Below are 17,153 nucleotides of genomic sequence, written 5' to 3' on the forward strand. Positions count from 1 at the left end.
GTAACTCTCACCGTCTTGCCTTGCAGGGACTGCGGAGTGATGGTCTGAGGGGGGACACTGGCAGCAATGGATCGTCGGTCAGGTGGGTACCCATACTGTAAGGGGAGAGGGATGGCAATGGAATGAATATGACAGAAGAAGGCACATCTCAGCTTCACACATTTCACTTTGGGTGAGCTTAATGTCAAATGAGTGGTTCCAAAGCTTTTTGTCAACCCTGTGAGATGAATTCAAGTAGTCACCCCTTCACTGATATCACCCATCATATTACGGATCGTTTTTTTATTTGAATTATTTTGCAGTGGTACAGTGGTTAGCACTGTCGCCTCATAGCAAGAGGGTTCCAGGTTCGAATGTTCTCCCTGTGCCTGTGTGGGTTTTCTCCGGGTACTCCGTCTTCCTCCCACAATACCAAAAACATGCACATTAGGTTAATTGGCTACTCTAAATTGCCCCTAGGTGTGAGTGTGAGAGTGTACGGTTGTTTGTCTTTGTGTGTTGGTGTCAGGAATGTCGGCGTAGCTGACGCAGAAATGAGCTGAACCCCGATGCAGAGTCAAAAAGGCGCAGGCAGGCGAGGCAGAGGGCCGAGCAAAAAGTTTTTATTTTTTCGAAAACAAAACCCAACTCAAAAAGCACACACTTACTGTGTTCTAGGATCTACAAATATCTGTGGCTAAACTCCTGGCAAAAAAACAAGGCAAGGCAAGGCATGGCAAGGCAAAAACTTAACAAAAGATCCTGGCAAGACATGGGTAGAAAACACAGACGCACAGACAAAGTCTGTGGGACAGGGACTGGGAAGACAAGGACTAAATAGAAATCACAATGAGACACATGGGGCACACATCAGGAGGGAGAAAGCAATCAGGAAAACTAAAAGCAAAGCTACATGGAAACAGGGCACACAGGGGAAGTGACGCTTTTCAAAATAAAACAGGACATGACAAAACCTTGAACATAATACATGGAAGCACAAGACACACATGGCACAAGACACATGGACTCAAACATAAAACATGGAAACACAAGAAACGTGACCTGAACTTAAAACATGAAAAAACACATGGGAGACAAACATGGAACATGGCACATGGACAGAAATCAAAAGACAAAGCATAACAAAAACCCAGGCATGACAGTTGGCCCTGTGATTGACTGGCGACCAGTCCAGGGTGAACCCCGCCTCTCGCCCGTAGTCAGCTGGGATAGGCTTCAGCTCCCCCGCGACCCTGACGGATAAGCGGTATAGAAAATGGATGGATGGATGGATGAACTTTCAGCGTTTAGGTTTGGTCAGGTTTGCAATCGTACTGTTACTATCAGCCATTCAATATTATCCTTTATCCATTACTTTGAAGAAATGTAAACACATGTAAAGACTCCTGGGTCTTTACATGTGTTAGGCTTTGTCATCCGCAAAAATCTGTTTTCAATTGCAATGCGGATGAGACACACAGCTCACACGTCACACACACACAATCTTGCAAACTGCATTTCAGAAATTTGTGATTGGATGGAAGTGAAATAAGAACAAAACTGGATAATGATAAGTTCAATTTTGTAGCGCAATTTTCCTCATTAAAAACAAAACTTAATGTGCATACATTACATGAACGTTACGTGCGTCAAACTCCAGTACCATCCTACAAAGCGAATGACATGCATAATGGTAAAAAAAAAAAAAGACTGGCAGCTACATACATGATTTGTAGTTAATTAGCTAATGTAAGATTATGCATTTGTAGTGCACTTCAACTGAATTCTCTTACTGATGTAACCAAGAGGAACATCAGTGCATCAAAAGAGGGTCATTATTGAAATGAGAGGGTAACAATGGGACACATTCAATCGTGGCTGCATTCTGCTATCTATTTCCCAACATCTGCTTTCTTCTTTGCAAACACAGAACAATGACTGGACTCAATTAATGTCAATGTAATTAAATTCTGCTGCTACTAGGTAAGGCTAATAGGGATTTATTGTATCGAGGCAGAACATTATTAAACTAAAAAAAGACCAAAGGAAAATAATATCTCTCTTAAAGTCATTTACGTACTTATATTCAATTCTAGAATAAAACTGCATTAAAACCCAGGCAAAACAGAAAACTGGTCCCAGTCCCTCATGTCCCAGGTTCACAGCATGGAAGTTATTTCATGGATTGATTAATTGAAAATGTGTTGGAAAATATGCTCCACTAAAGCACAATAGGAAGTGAAATGGTAATGGCCTAAAGCCTGCTCCCGCCTTTTTACTTGATCTTATTATTCCTTTAAACCCTTAAATACGTTTGCATTTAATCAAATTATAAGCAGATTAGTTGTGGAATGTAGGGGGTCTGAATTTAGACTCCCTTATGGGTTATGATATTTTTCAGAAACAGCGAAACAGAAACTCAGTGTTTCCTTATCTGAAGCTGCTCTCAGTGACTTTCTCCTCTCTCTGACTGTGAATACAAAGCGGAATGTGTGCTGCCTTGTGCAATTCCTGTGAGCCGTCTGGTGTGTCTCAGAGTATAAAGTTGATCTCAGGTGTCACTGAGGCTCACAGCTTGGGGACGGGGATTGCACCGGGGCTTTGGACTTGTGACAGGAGGATTGGACTCATCCACTGAAGTGAGAATCATTGACTGACAGCAAACTCTGTATCCTGCCCAACTCTTTCTGGAGACTCTCATGGAGAAATCAGAAGGCACATCTGTGGACTCTTGAGTTCCAGGAATGTTTCCATATCTGACAAGGATCTCATTAGTTGACAGGGGATGAGATGCCAAGCACATTAGTGAGGTTTTCAATAAGAGAGGGATGCTATTTGTTTGGTTTTCTTCCTCCGGATGGAAAGATAAATGATCGAACTGCAAAGAGAGAGTGTCATTTGTAGCTATTTTCCATCTGCATTTAGGTCTGTGGTTGTCAGGATGAACCTATATTTACAGTGACATGTTATCTAAGGAAGTATGCTTGAGTCAGACTTTATTCTGAAGACGAGACTTTTCAGATGCTGCATGCTTAAGCTCAGCCAGCTCATTTTTGTGAGGTTGTGGAAACACACAAAGCCTACAGACACCCTTATTAGCTGTGCTAAATGAGAAGAATTCAAAGGGGTTAGTTCCTGCTGCTTCTGTTTTCTGATTCATTGAAAAATCACACAGAGGGATTTGTTGTAAAGCAGTAATGGGAAATAGGTTAGCACTGTTAACAATTTACTGTGCACTGCTGTGTGTAGATATTTTTGTCTTTTTTGTTTTTCACAGTGGATTTGTTTTGAATTTTGCAGGGAGGAATGTTTGACATGTAGGTTTTTTTTCCTTCTGCTAAAAATTTTGTCCCGTTCATGCTAAATGTTAGTGAGCTGCTGAAATCGTAAGTGCCAAAATGAAATATCAGGCTAGAAAATATGCATGCGTACTAAAATCTCTCCATTTGCTTGATGTATACAACGCAGTCCTTGAGTGAATGCACTTTGTTACATGCCACCATGCCAGTGTGTGAGTCAAACCACTTCCACGCCCTCTACCTTGGCGAGGTGTGCCTTGTGCCGATGGTCAAGAGTCAAATCCCCTCCGAAGACGGGTGAGGACACCTCGGAGTGGGAGCTGTTGGGGTTGGGAGCCACCTGCTGTCGGGGAGGGGAGAAGGTGCTGTAGAGAGCTAGGGTGCCGTGAGACGGAGAGGTGGGGATGGAGTGTGCCACAGCGTGTTCAGAGATGTTGCCCATGGTCTTTGTGTTGGGAAGGGTGCCATAATGACCCACAGCTGAAAGCACAAAAGCAGGAGGAGAAAGAAAAGTCAGTCAAACAAACAAACAAAAAAACATTATCATGGAGCACTCAGCCAGCCCAAAAGCATGCCTAATAACAACTGTCAGGCTAAAATTATTTGTATGATACTAATGCAAGTAATGAGGATGGCAGAAATCCTGCACGTTTATCATAATGATAAATGAGTTCAGGGTTCCAGTTTTTCTGCCAAGTTTCTCTTCCTTGAAGAGACGGAACCGACTGCTCTTCCCGAGAGAGAGTCAGATCGGTCAATGTATGCAGCACACTCCTGAAAATCTGTTTATCAATCTGCGGTTGCCAGCGCCCTGTTCTCTGTGGTGATGTGCTGAGGCGGTGGCATAAAAGCTGGAGAGGCCAACAGACTAAACAAGCTGGTGAGGAAAGCCAGCTCAGTGGTTGGTCTGGAGCTGGACAGTCTGGAATCAGTGGCAGAGAAGAGGATCAGGGACAAAATCACCGACTCATACCACCCAAAAAGCAGGACAGAGCGCTTTAGACGCTCATTTGTGCCAACTGGAATCAGACTGTTTAACAGCAAACCACAGACTGGCAGCATCATCATCACCAGACTGTCAGACACCCACCCCTTAGCCCCTTTCATTGTATACTGCACTATAGCACTATCCATTTTAGGATGGCACTGCACTGCTCTTGTACATATACAGTGTTTAATTTGGTTTTAGTATTTAATGTGTGCATATTTTGTTTTTTCTTTTATATCTTGTTTTTAGTATTTAATACACTGTAATTTCTATCCTATTTTCTATTTTTTGCTATTTCTTAATTCCCGTACCTATTCTGTCTTAAGATGCTGCAATACAAGAATTTCCCCACTGGCGATCAATAAAGGATTATCTTATCTTATCTTATCCCAGCTGCATGTTCCATTCACTTTACAGTGAGTTGATACAACACATAAACACTTTTTTTTTTGTTGGCTTTGGGCAAGTGTTACAAACTAAATACCTCATTCACAACAGACAACAATCCACAACGCAAAGAGCAATAAATGAGCTTGTTTACAGCTGGAGGTGTCTTGTTGATCATAGTGGTATATAGGATAAATACCTTTTGCTAAGGTAACTACAAGCAAAACTACAAGCAAGCAAACTCCAAACTATCCTGTCATTGCTCTTACTGTCTGACAGGAGGTAGCATTAGATCTGTCTGTGGTTTCTGTACCTGTTGGCTGAGCCAGACTTTGCCTGGAGAAGGCCTGCCTCTGTTGCCACTCATAGAGCTGCCACATGGTGTCGTCTCGCATTGACCTCCTCTTCTCCGCTGTGGTGACGGTGGTGGTGGTGGTGGTGGAGGCGGGACGGAGGGCACGGTCATACACGGAACCAGCCACACTGCAGATGCTGTCGGGCCTCATCATGCTGTTGCGGGGCAGCGTGCGATAGCCCTCTGGGTAGCGGGGAACAATCTGAGCACGGTGGCTGGGCATGTTCCTAGGTAAGGTCTGGTAGGACGTAATACTAGAAAGGAAAACAGACAGAAGTGGTAGAACATGAGTTCTCACTAATCACAGATCAAGGCTCTTTCCTTTCCACCCCATTTCAGGAAGATGTTTATCTGTCAGGTTGTGATCTGTATCTGGATCCCATGTTCACTCATTTTGTTGTGAATTTATGAGCTAGAATTGGAATATTGAGCTCATTGCCACATCAAGGGTGCTATTTTAATTGTGCAAGCACAAGTGCAGAGAAGTAGGTCTCGTGCTCGCACCTTATGTGGAAATGCAATCTAGACCACGGGATGAGGAGATAAGAAAATAAGCTCTCAGCCTTTCATATATTTCTGGTCTCGTTGCTATGAAATGGCATAGCCAATCGCAGCGACACATGATGACAACACTACAACAAACAAAGAATTGGCTCTTCCTACTCCTTAATCATAGTAATGCCTGAATTATGCAGAGCGGCACCATTTGAGCACACAGCACCACAAAAGGCAGATGGTGTGGATATATTTAACAGTTAATGAGTACAACCATGATTGAGACAAATAAAATAAAAATACCACACAAACATGCAAAGCTAATTTCAAGGACAGGAAAATACCAAACTATTGGTAAGCTGCTTATGCTGGTTATGAAAATAAACCCCGTAAAACTGACAACACATTGTTAGAAAGTCCACAGACGAACATTAAAACATGGACAATATAAGAGATCAAGAAATTTGGTAGCTTTCCAAATCAAGAAAAACTGCATCTCACATGAAGTATTACATGTGTTGAATGCACCATTGTAGACAGAAATAAACAAAATTTATAAAACTGACTGGTACAGTAAATTTTGTTAAGGGTGACAAGGAAACACACAATAGAAAGAGGCAATATACCAGATTATACCAGGGCATTTTTTTTTTTAACTTTCTCTGCAGAGGACAACAAGCCCTTTTGTCAAGCAGGCTTGTATTAGAGGCAGGCCATTATTTCGACTCACTCAATCACTTCACAGAGTGGAGGAAAAAAAAAAAAAGAAATAAAAATCACAAACATGTAAAACAACCAATAAAAAAGAAAGTGGTTATTGGTTATCAGAATCAGAATCAGTTAGAATCAGTTAGAGTCCAAACATTATTCCTGTGATGTTACGTCAAGTAAAAAATTAGCATAGCATAGCACTGAGTAGCAATCAACTCAACTGAACAATGCAGAAACCAATAAATGTTCAACTAACTGAATAAATGAATGGATGGGTCATTCTTTAAAACATCTTTTAATCTTGCAGAGGCCACACCTCTCTCTACAGCAGAAGTACATAAGCTTAAACCACGTCTCTCGCCTTTAATGCTACGAAAGACGTCCTGTCCATCGATCAAGACAGAAAAACCAACTCATATTAAACTTGTTTGTTTGATTAGGAATTAGCTTGACATTTAAGATTCACCCAGTTACATGTAGCACACACTTCCATTTAGCTAATATAACAATAAATGCTGGAATCCGAACGAGGACTGAAGGCACTCATTTCATTACATGCGTTCCACAGCCGAACTCATCGCTATCCAGTAGCCAGTTAATCAATGCTTTTAATCAGGGTGTACTGAAAGGGAACCACCTTAATTATCTGTATCTGTGTGCCTTGACATATATGGTGTGCTTGACTGGCTTTAATTATCAGACTTTTTTTTGCTAACAGAACTCTGCTTCACTTTCACTTTGACCTGGGAATATGAGGCAATGAGGACCCCGTAATCATCACACCCATTTGCAGCTAATCAGAAAATGAACGTCTTGGTTCTTTAGGACTGTGGAGTTGACCTTCTGTGTCCACAGGGAGATAGATTACGGTCATTGTCACTCTGACTGCTTATCATCATTCGTCACCTGGATGGATAGAGCCTCACAGTCTTTGTTGATCTCATTTAACCTTTGCACTCAGCGAATAGACAAGCTAATAATCAGATCTGCAGCATCTATACAACGTGAGGACATGACCAGAAAGGAATGTGCATGTTTAATTCAATAAGGAGAAAAAAAAAATGGCAGCATATTGTTTCCTCCTTGTGATTTTAGGTGTACATGCATTTGTTGATTCAGTACCATTTATTTTTATTTACATAGGACTGACATGACAGCTACACAACCATGACATGACACTTGTCATGAACATGGAAGAGCCTTTATGACTGTTCTTGACTGTTATCATTAAGTATCATTCTGTCAAATGTCACATTTTTACTGAGGTTGGAGTTAGCTGACAGCTGATGACATCATAAACATTCATAAAGATGCAATGACATATATCAGTGTCATGCCATCGTTCTTCTGAATAGCTCAGAAGAAGCACTGAGGTGGGAACCATTATTAGCAATTAGGTTGGCAGCAGTATGTTAGCCACATAAAATACACTTTAGCACTACCACACTATCATGCACAAGCAAACAAACAAACAAAACAAACAAATGCTAACGCTCCCCTGCACTTCAACATAATTCTTCAGCGCCCCCAGCTGGTCATTCAGGACAGCTACAAACACATTTACCTTTAGTTATGGTAGGACATCACTTTGTAGGTTTGTTGCAAGCTTACCCTGGTATTCTCACCTACATAATTCTCATTGGTCAATGCAGGATATAATGATCAAATTCACATTCTGCTCAGAAACTCAGGCTTTATTCTCCCAAGCCAGATTGCCATAAGGCTTCAATTTGAGGCCTCTGAAATGTGAATACCCATTGGCTGCTAGAGGATCACACCAGCAGCACAATACTGAATAAAGCTCTTCAAAGTCCATTCTTTCATCTGCCCATGACCATGAGTGTCAGTGGACATCAGCAAGACATCGGCATGCAGACCACACAACACTTCTATCAACATGTGCGCCCATATACATATATTATATAAAATACATTTTATGGACACATAACCATGAGGGTTCAGGGTTAATAACAGCAAAACAGTACTGTGGGATTTAACTGCAAGCACCTGCCTTCTATAAAAAAGTTTATCGTACCATCATAATATTTTATGACATGCAGTTAAGGGCTCTAATCAAAATCTATCCCAGGATGGTGTAATTAGATGGAATGCACGCTAATTACATCACTATTAAAATGTCCTAGTCATTACTCTGCTCCTGGTTTCACTTTTTAACAGAAATACTGTTTGATTTGACTAATTATTTCAACTACTACTTTGTCATTTCTGTATTTCTGTTGTTAGGCATCAAATGAAGGTGGAGTGGATTTAAGTTTTACAGGATCCTAACAAGGAGTGCAAAAGGAAACACAAATTAGGACACATACAGCATCTGAGAGCATCCAGACAAACATGCACACACACACAATAATGATGTGCAAGGCTGCTGCAAGTTCAATCACCACTGTACTATGCACTAATATGGCTGTTAGCACAAACAGGACTCTGTGTTAACAACAATCGAATAACGATCCATCCAACAACAAGGTTTCCTTAATTCCCTCCTTGGTACCAAGCACTGATAAAGATGACAAATGTGACTCGGCAGTGCTCAGCTTGCGCTGCTCACATTACAGTCTCATTTCCATGACTTATTCATGGAAGCAGAAGGAGAGGGGAAGAGCTGAGAGCAAATCCACAGCATCCACGCTCTGCACTTCTGTTCCGCTGCGTTCCTCAGTACAGCCTGCTAAACACCAGCTAAATGCCAGTGCTTCCAAATGAAATACACATCTGTGGTGACACAAAAGCTTTTGGCTCCCACTGGCCCACAAGATCAGAAGAAAGACAGAGGAAGATACCCAAAGGTTTTAAATCTTGTGGAAGACAGAACCTGTCAAGGTCAGTGATTACCATCAGAATGGAGTGAGGAAAGCACATATTAAGCACATATTAAGTATAAGTGCATATACTGCAACCCCAACACAGTAAATTAAGGATTTATTTCAACAAAAATGAGTTAGTAACTGCTGGAAAGAATAACAAAGAGGGTGATTACCCTTTTCATTTTTCCAAAACTAAGAGTGCAGTTAGTGTGGGCTCCATGTTACCTCTGACAGCAGTGGGGCTTTGAGAATGGTCTTTTACAAAAAATACACACACAACTGTGAGCACACACACAGTCAGTCTCACCTCCTGGTGTCTTCATCTGGTCCTCTTGTCCTGTGTGTGCGGACCCAGTGTTCCAGCTGCTGCATAGAGTTGGTCCTGGACAGGCCCCTCTCTGGCTCCTGGACTGGAGCAGGGGACTTTCCTGGACCCCCAGCCACGCTGGTGTCAACCTCTGCTGGACTGGAATCCCCAGTCTGCTCCCCTACCACGGACCCTGAGCCGTTGACCTGCACAGGCTTTTGGGCATTGAGGCTGGCCTGTCCCTGGCGAGATGCAGACACTGCGGCTGCGATGGCAGCGGCCTGAGCTGGCTGCAGTTTGATGCTGCTGATTTTTGTCAAAGCCCTCTCTGCACTCGGCTCTCTCTGGAAGCCGTATTTATCCCCGGCACGGACTGTAGCATACTTCTCCACATCTCTAAAAGTAGCATATTTATTACCCTCTCGTAGTGTACTGTATTTCTTCACTTCCTTCACGGTGCCGTATTTGTCCACAACTTGTATGGTACCGTATTTATTGTCAGTGTCCCTCATCGTGCTGTATCTCTCAGTCTCCCTTAATGAAAGCTGTCGCTTCACCTCCTTCTGAGGAACATATTTCTGTCCATCTTTCTGAAGCGTGTGCCTGTCTCCTACTTTCTGTAGTGCATATTTGACTCCATCCTTCGTGAGCAGGTACTTCTCTCCATCTTTAGGCGGAGCGTATTTGTCTTCTGTTGGCGTTACTGTGTACTTTTCATCCACTTTCTGAACAGCATACTTGTCCATATCCCTGTGAATGGCACATACCTCTCCCTCTTTCTGCAGCAATGATTTTTCTCCGTCTTTTCGCACCAGGCACTTCTCTCCATCCTTGTGAAGAAGAAACCTTTCTCCATCCTTCTGAACTGTGTAGCTCACACCATCTTTCTTCAAGGAGTACCTCTCCCCATCTCTCTGTAAAGTGTAGTACTCACGCTCCCTCTGACCATTGTGTTTCTCTACATCTTTTTGCCATTTGTCATCAGCTCGAGATAAGGAGTGTTGTCGCACAGGCTCACGGTTGCGTTCGTTGTTCTGGATCTCGGGCCGTGTAAGGACTCTGTGGTTGAGCAGATTGTTCAACTCCTGAGGCGTCCGTTGGTCCACTTTCAACTTGTCTAGTCTGTGGTAAAAGAAAGAGAAGAATGTGACAAAGACAAAAAAAAGGAAGTGTCAGAAGTCCTGTGTTTGTCCTTCAATCTCTGTCACCCACTCTTTTTGGCCTTACAAGCTTCTTAACTCTGCCAAAAACCCATGTAAGGGATTAGCAACAACAGCATCGTGGAGATTAGGGTTAGTGTCTAATTTCATAGACACATCTAAGACTTCAAATTTGTGAATATTTCCATCAATGTGATGTCAAGTGATAATTACTGAAGAAACATAAGGCATAACAGAACATATGGTAACACTTTGTTTGAAGGGGTGTATGAACGTGTGGCTTCATGAATGTATACAGTTGTTGTCAGTCAAGTGTTGTTTGGTCATTTATGTGATTTTTAAAGCAAGTTTGAGATGTCATCGTGACAATTTGCAGAAACTGTTTATCTGTGTGTGTTAACATTACATTAAACCATCATCTGTGGCTGGTTTTGACATTGGATAGCATGAGACCATTATAATTGTGTGATGAATGATTTACTTGACCTCAACTGCAGCAGTACAGCTTAAATTTTATTTAATGTTATAGAGATTGTTAAATGTTGTAAGGCCAGTTTGACAACCTGATGGACAGATAGCCTTACTTACTGCTGTTACTTAAGTAACAGCTAACAGCTTCTGTGGTTAACGGTAGCTAATGTTAGCTAGTTTGCTCAGTTAGCTGAGCAAGTAGAAGACCTGAGACACAGGCCTAGGCTGCCTGGAGACAACCCCCAAGAAAACTATCTTGGTACTCTATTCCCTCTTGCTGACTGGTCTCCATTGGTCTTAGACGTGGTGTTTGATCTCAGCTATAGGTTTGTTTTGCCAGAATCAGGTAATTGGACTGGTGGTGGAGCGACGTTCCACAAACTCAGCACTATTGGCAACTGTAAATGCACATCAATATGTGCAACATGTTCCTGCTTATCTTCCTATTTTTGTTTTACAGGAAACGCATAAATACGCAGAATCATTTTTGCTTCTGTTTGTGGTTACCAACCTTCTGACTGGTTCAGTGTGGACAAGAGCAGCATCAGTCATGACCTTCATCCAGGATTCCATCTCTTTGGCTGTGTCAGCGCAGAAATAATACGTTCGCATGTTGGGGTGAGTGGCCTGGCAGTGCGGGGAGGAAAGGGGGAGATATTGACAATTAGACAAATAGGAGGAGACGGAGACAGAGAGGGACAGAGAGGCAGAGAGAGAGGGAGATAAAACGGCAGTGTGTGAAACAGCATTGGATTGTGACCTTGAGATACTAGCAGGGAGTCTTTACATCATTCCTGTTGGCAGAGGAGTGTGTTTGTGTACAGTATGATGTGTGAGTATGTGTGTGTGTGTGTGTGTGTGTGTGTGTGTGTGTGTGTGTGTGTGTGTGTGTGTGTTCCCTGTCTGCTACACCATGCGTGTTTCAACTCAAGTGTGAAAACAACTACAGTGTGAAAGTCTTCAAGGTTTCTCTATATATCTTGGCATAGGTGAAGCAGCAGAAATAAAAATGACACTGAGGTGCAACAGTGCCAGCTTCCTGTGAGCGTGCAATATGTTTTTGATTAAGCTGTGTTTATATACTGTTGGGGCTCCAATAGCTTCAATAATAATAATTTTTGCAAAAAAAAAAAAAAAAAAAAGGGAAAATTTGCTTATTCACTTTGTTCAGTTGTGGGAAGAATGGATGTTACTCTCATATTCCTGTGTGTAAAAGACCTTTTAGGTGCTGTGTCCAAGCATTTTTTTCCAAAATGAGACCCTGAAGTACACACCTGCTTCACGCTAAGATGGAACTTCTCTCTTAGCTCTATTTCTATCAATTTTCATTTTGAAAATTGGAAAGCAGCTTCTGTTGTCATCCAGTCAGGTTAACAAGGTAACAGTGTGACTTACTTAGGAACTTACTTCCTACCTTTGAGCCCTTTTGTAAACCATTCTTATTCTGAGCTTTAAAAAATAAGAGCATCCAGGAACTAAGCTTCATTACTATCACACCTAATTAATTTCAAAAACTACTTGAAAAGCCTACTGGACTGATATTTGAGTAAGACCTTTATGTTTTACCTTGAAGGCATATTTCTTGCTGATGTGGTCATCAACTGACAACATGGAGATGTGAAAACTGGGAAGCAGAATACTTCCTAGGATGTTATCCTCTTTCTCGTCTGCACCAAAGAAGAAAGAAAAAGAATCATACATCATCAAATTTGGGTGGAACATTTCCATTCAAAGCCAACTTACACTAAACTAAAACCAATGTTTTCGCCAAAGTGCTTCCGGCATAGTACCCTTGGAAACCGCACATCACAGATAATAAATACACCTAAACCCTAGATGTGTTTTGGGTTTCCAACCACAGACAGCATTCTTGTGTATGCAGGGTTGGTACCAGGCCTTCGGTCTTGGTGATCACATTTACATTTCCAGTAGTTGGAGAAAAAACTGAGGAATTTCTTCTTCTTTGTCTTGGGAAGCTGCAGCATTTATTAAGTGTCACTCTACCTACAGCTTACTATTGGCCACATTACTGCCAGAATGAAAACAAACACAGTGTTAATGTATTCCCCTGCTCTGGTAACATTCACATTCTCTCTTTAGTTTTGAAGTTTCACTCACTCACTCACACCTTTGTTCACCACCTCAGATTTTGGAACATGTTGGGAACTCTTGCTGTTGACTTAGACAACAAGGAGTTCTAGCATTATCTCCCTGACAGTGTGATAAATGACTAACAGGAGATGATGGAGCAAACCTCACTGAGGCTTATCGGACCACAGCACACAGAGACAAAGAAAGAATGAGATGACTGAACATCCTTACAAGCTTGGTCCGCTTTCCATGTGAACCATGATGTTGTTTCCCTCACCGTCTGCGCTACACAGCACGGAATTCACACACACACACACACACACATACAAACACACACAGCTGAGGACATACTCTCAGTCTGCAGCGCACAGATAAACTGCTTTCTGAGTTTTGGTTTTCACATTTCAGAAGGAAAACAGCTGCAAAGTGAACTGCAGCAATGAATGGATTACAGTCAGCTCCTCACACATGCCATATTTAAAAGCGTCTCGCAACAATGACATGAGTGAATGACAAAATCATGCTGAGATGGTAATGGCTGCATCACTGTATTATATCTCTGCTCTGTAAAGCATGACGCTGATACCACAGATTAAGCAGCACAGTGCGGGCAAAAACACATGCAATGCAGGAGCTGCAACGAAAACCTACAGAGCCTCCAGCCAGCCCTGCTGTTTGCTTTAGCTGAGTCTGCACGGTGAGCCCTGCAGCTCCTCCGGCCCCATCCCCTATGTTGAATTATTGAGATACAGAACACACACACGGAAAATGTGCAAGAAAGAGAGGGAATGAATAAGCTGGCATGCAGAGAGATACTGTAGGTACACACTGCAGCCTCGGTGGGTGTTTTCAGGCTTTTTCAAAACAATCAGCATTTCAGGATTCTTCACTGAGTTTCACTGAGGTTTAAAGAGGCTGTAGAACTGTCAGAAAAACTGCAGCGTGTCTACATACCAAAACTCTGTAGCCGTGAATACTTAGATTAAGATAAAAGTGCGATGAAATGATAATTTGGTTAATTACAACCAGATAAAGAATTTATTACTGTAGTGTGGGCATATATGCAGCCTCAAAAGAAAGATCTTATTTCATCTTCAGCACACACAAGATATTAGATGCATATCTTGTTGACACAAGTTGTTTCAAGATAATGACACGTGCCCACAAGGTAATAGTATTGCTGGATGAAATAATAATGAGAGTAATGAGAGTAAAATTACATTCACTCTCATTACTGTAAGTAAGAAGCCGCAGCCTGCTGTGAGGCACGGTTGGACACCTCTGAGAATTTGAGAAAAAGACTAAATAAATCCATTTCGTGGTAGAAATGGAGAGTGTGTCGTGCATTGATCCTGCCAGCATGACATAACTGTAGCAGAATATAATAATACTTTTATGTTATTTTGCTGTTTCCTTCGGTTTTCATTACGAATGACCGCGTGAATACATGGACAAATGGATATATGATTGCACAACATTGATACACTTCATAAATGTTTTAGGCACCTTATTTTGTACCATAAATATTTTCTTTGATCTACAGTAATAGCTTAAGCAGGAATTTTATTGAGTAAAACGCCATTAAAATAACATGTATCACAGTAATATGTTTACACCTCCTTCATCAACTCACTGCTTACCAAGTTGTACTGCCACACATTTTGATAACCAAAATAACCTGCTTTATGTATTGCGTTTACAAGACAGCTGTAATCACCTGTGAACAGCCTCATTCTGGTAATAATGCAATTATTCAAGTGAATATAAACACAATGAATCAATTCATCTCACTGAGGTTTGCAGTAGAAGGGATACTTATGGTCTCTGCTCATACAAAAAGAGTTTAGTACAACTGCAAACTCTAAATACCTCCCAAACTGAGTGACAGAAGGTACTTAGAATAAAGTGAAAGAGCAAACAGGAGAAAAATGGAAAAAGAAGAGGTTATTATTAGAAAGCTATGCACGTCATTGTCCTTCCTGAGGACACCTCCTCCCTCACGTCTCTGGCTGGCTAAGCCAATAAACATCCAATTTTCCCTTGGGTTTGTCATGAAAGCGGCTGCTGATTGCGCTCTGGGAGCGACTAATTTGTCAATTTATGGAGATGGGAAAATCTTTCTCAAGGGTTTAGGAGACACGAAGGAGGAACAGATGAGCTTTTGTGAACGTAAAGTTCTAAATTAGTGGTGCTGCAGCATGAGTGTGGGTGAAAGTAAGGACGTCTACTTTTAACAAGGACACTTGACCTCTTGACCCTTCACATTACCCATTACACTGCTCTTGATTGAGGGATAAAAACAGCATTTTTCCAAACAAGTCTCACAGATGTTATCTGCTTGTTACGCTACCTCGCCGAAGCTAAACGAACTCACTGAAACATTCAAATACACTGGTACTTTTTCAGTGATGTGAATTTCACAATAAAATTTCCATTAACATCCACTGTATTGGTTTGGATGCAGAAATCCCTATAGGAAACATTCCAGTCAAAGTATGGATATATATATATATATATATATATGGTGACATTTTGTTTTTGTAATTCAAATTCTCAAATATGGAATTATATTTTTCAGAATGGGATTCTGACCAGCATTTAAAATTAGTTAATTGTTATTTTGTAATGTAACATATAGACAAACAGAAGAACAACAAAGTGTGATCATAACTAACTTCTGTCACCACAAGTCTCCACTCACTGGTTTATGGAGTACCATTTTAAATCTTCCATTTTGGCATTATGACCATCACTATCTTGGTTTATTGCAGCAAGGGTGACCATATTTGAACGAGATGGAAAAAAAAAAGAAAAAAAAAGTTATGCCTCTATCCGGACTGGATCTGAGTGAGAACCTGAGGACACAAGATAGCTACATCCTAAAACACACCCAGCTTTATCACCCATTTTACTCTAAATGGGACCATAATTTGCAAGATTAACAAAGAGATGTATTAGAGAAGACTTAAAACTGCACACAGAGGTAATAAATCAAGTGAGAAGTAGGCTCCTTTTCTTGTACAGTAAGCTTATATACAATCAGACTTTGTTTTTGAAACCACTGGAGATGCCAGAAAGCTCCATTTACTTATTATACTATGTACAGTATGATTTTAACACAGGATTGTCTTCAAACATGAGTGGAAAGATCTTTGAAACAGTGACCTCAACCTGACCTCTAAGGTTAGGTTAAGGTAAGCTAGTAATGTTTATTGTTATGGTTAGGTGGTGGTTAAGGCTCCAGGAAATGAATGTAAGTCTATGTAATGTCCCCAAAAGTGATGGAAACACGTGTGTGTGCTCACCGCGGTAGTAGAAGAGGCACATGTCAGACAGGACAAACCACCTCTTTTTCCACAGCTTCATGCCTGTGCTGTCCTGCAAGGGTCAAAAGTTACAGAGCATCACTCAACGAGTCAGTGAAAGTGTAATTATTACAGAGCACAATACATTCTGTCTCTGCCACACACACACACACACACACACACACACACACACACACAGTTTTTCTTCTCTTTTGATCTCCCCTCACTTCCCTTCTCTTGACACCCTCGCTTTCTCTCCCTCTGGCTGCTTCTATTAACCAGCTTCTATCTCCTCCTCTGAGACAAATTGCTCTGTTTTATCTCTTCATAACGTAGTGACAAATTTGCCTCTGCGGTGCTTGGAGCGAAGGCCTGTGCTTTGTTCTCTACGCTGCTGCTCTGGTTCTTCTTTCCATCCTCCCTGGTGCCATAATGACTGCACTGACAATAACAAGTTTTTTGAGACCATTCGCTCACTTGGGTCTTGCGCGCTGTTTGCAATGTGTCGTGTTCAGCCACAGATCCTGAGGTTAGGTGCTTTGGGTACTGACGACATTTCTTCTGTGAGAGCACTTTGCCTGACAGGTCTGTAGGGAGGTTAGAGGGGTTCTGCTGCTGTGAAGTAAATCGATTCTTGTCACAGTGTGAATACAGTGAGGCGAGATTATTGACAGTGGCTAACTGGGGTCTGAAAGCCAAAATGTATAGTTATCGGTGAGACTGTTTTCAGGGAGCCGTGCAGTGTTCAGAGGTCCACAGACAACTGAAATATTGACCCAC

At 41.6% G+C, this 17,153-nt stretch overlaps 1 protein-coding gene across 8 annotated transcripts in view; it reads right to left on the minus strand.

The window, feature by feature from the left end:
* LOC124053659 (pleckstrin homology domain-containing family A member 5-like) overlaps positions 1–17,153 on the minus strand; it is a 190,260-nt gene that overhangs the window by 26,308 nt on the left and 146,799 nt on the right. For all 8 annotated transcript variants that reach the window (XM_046379035.1, XM_046379034.1, XM_046379029.1 and 5 more), the window contains 7 exons: positions 16,374–16,446; positions 12,544–12,644; positions 11,489–11,604; positions 9,347–10,468; positions 4,967–5,262; positions 3,520–3,758; positions 12–95 (listed from right to left, as the gene is read on the minus strand). In XM_046379035.1, coding sequence (XP_046234991.1) covers positions 12–95; positions 3,520–3,758; positions 4,967–5,262; positions 9,347–10,468; positions 11,489–11,604; positions 12,544–12,644; positions 16,374–16,446 — 2,031 coding nt within the window. The remainder of the gene's footprint in view (positions 1–11; positions 96–3,519; positions 3,759–4,966; positions 5,263–9,346; positions 10,469–11,488; positions 11,605–12,543; positions 12,645–16,373; positions 16,447–17,153) is intronic.

This window comes from Scatophagus argus, chromosome 22 (genome assembly GCF_020382885.2).
Source record: "Scatophagus argus isolate fScaArg1 chromosome 22, fScaArg1.pri, whole genome shotgun sequence".
In the NCBI taxonomy this organism is placed as follows: Eukaryota; Metazoa; Chordata; class Actinopteri; family Scatophagidae; genus Scatophagus; species Scatophagus argus.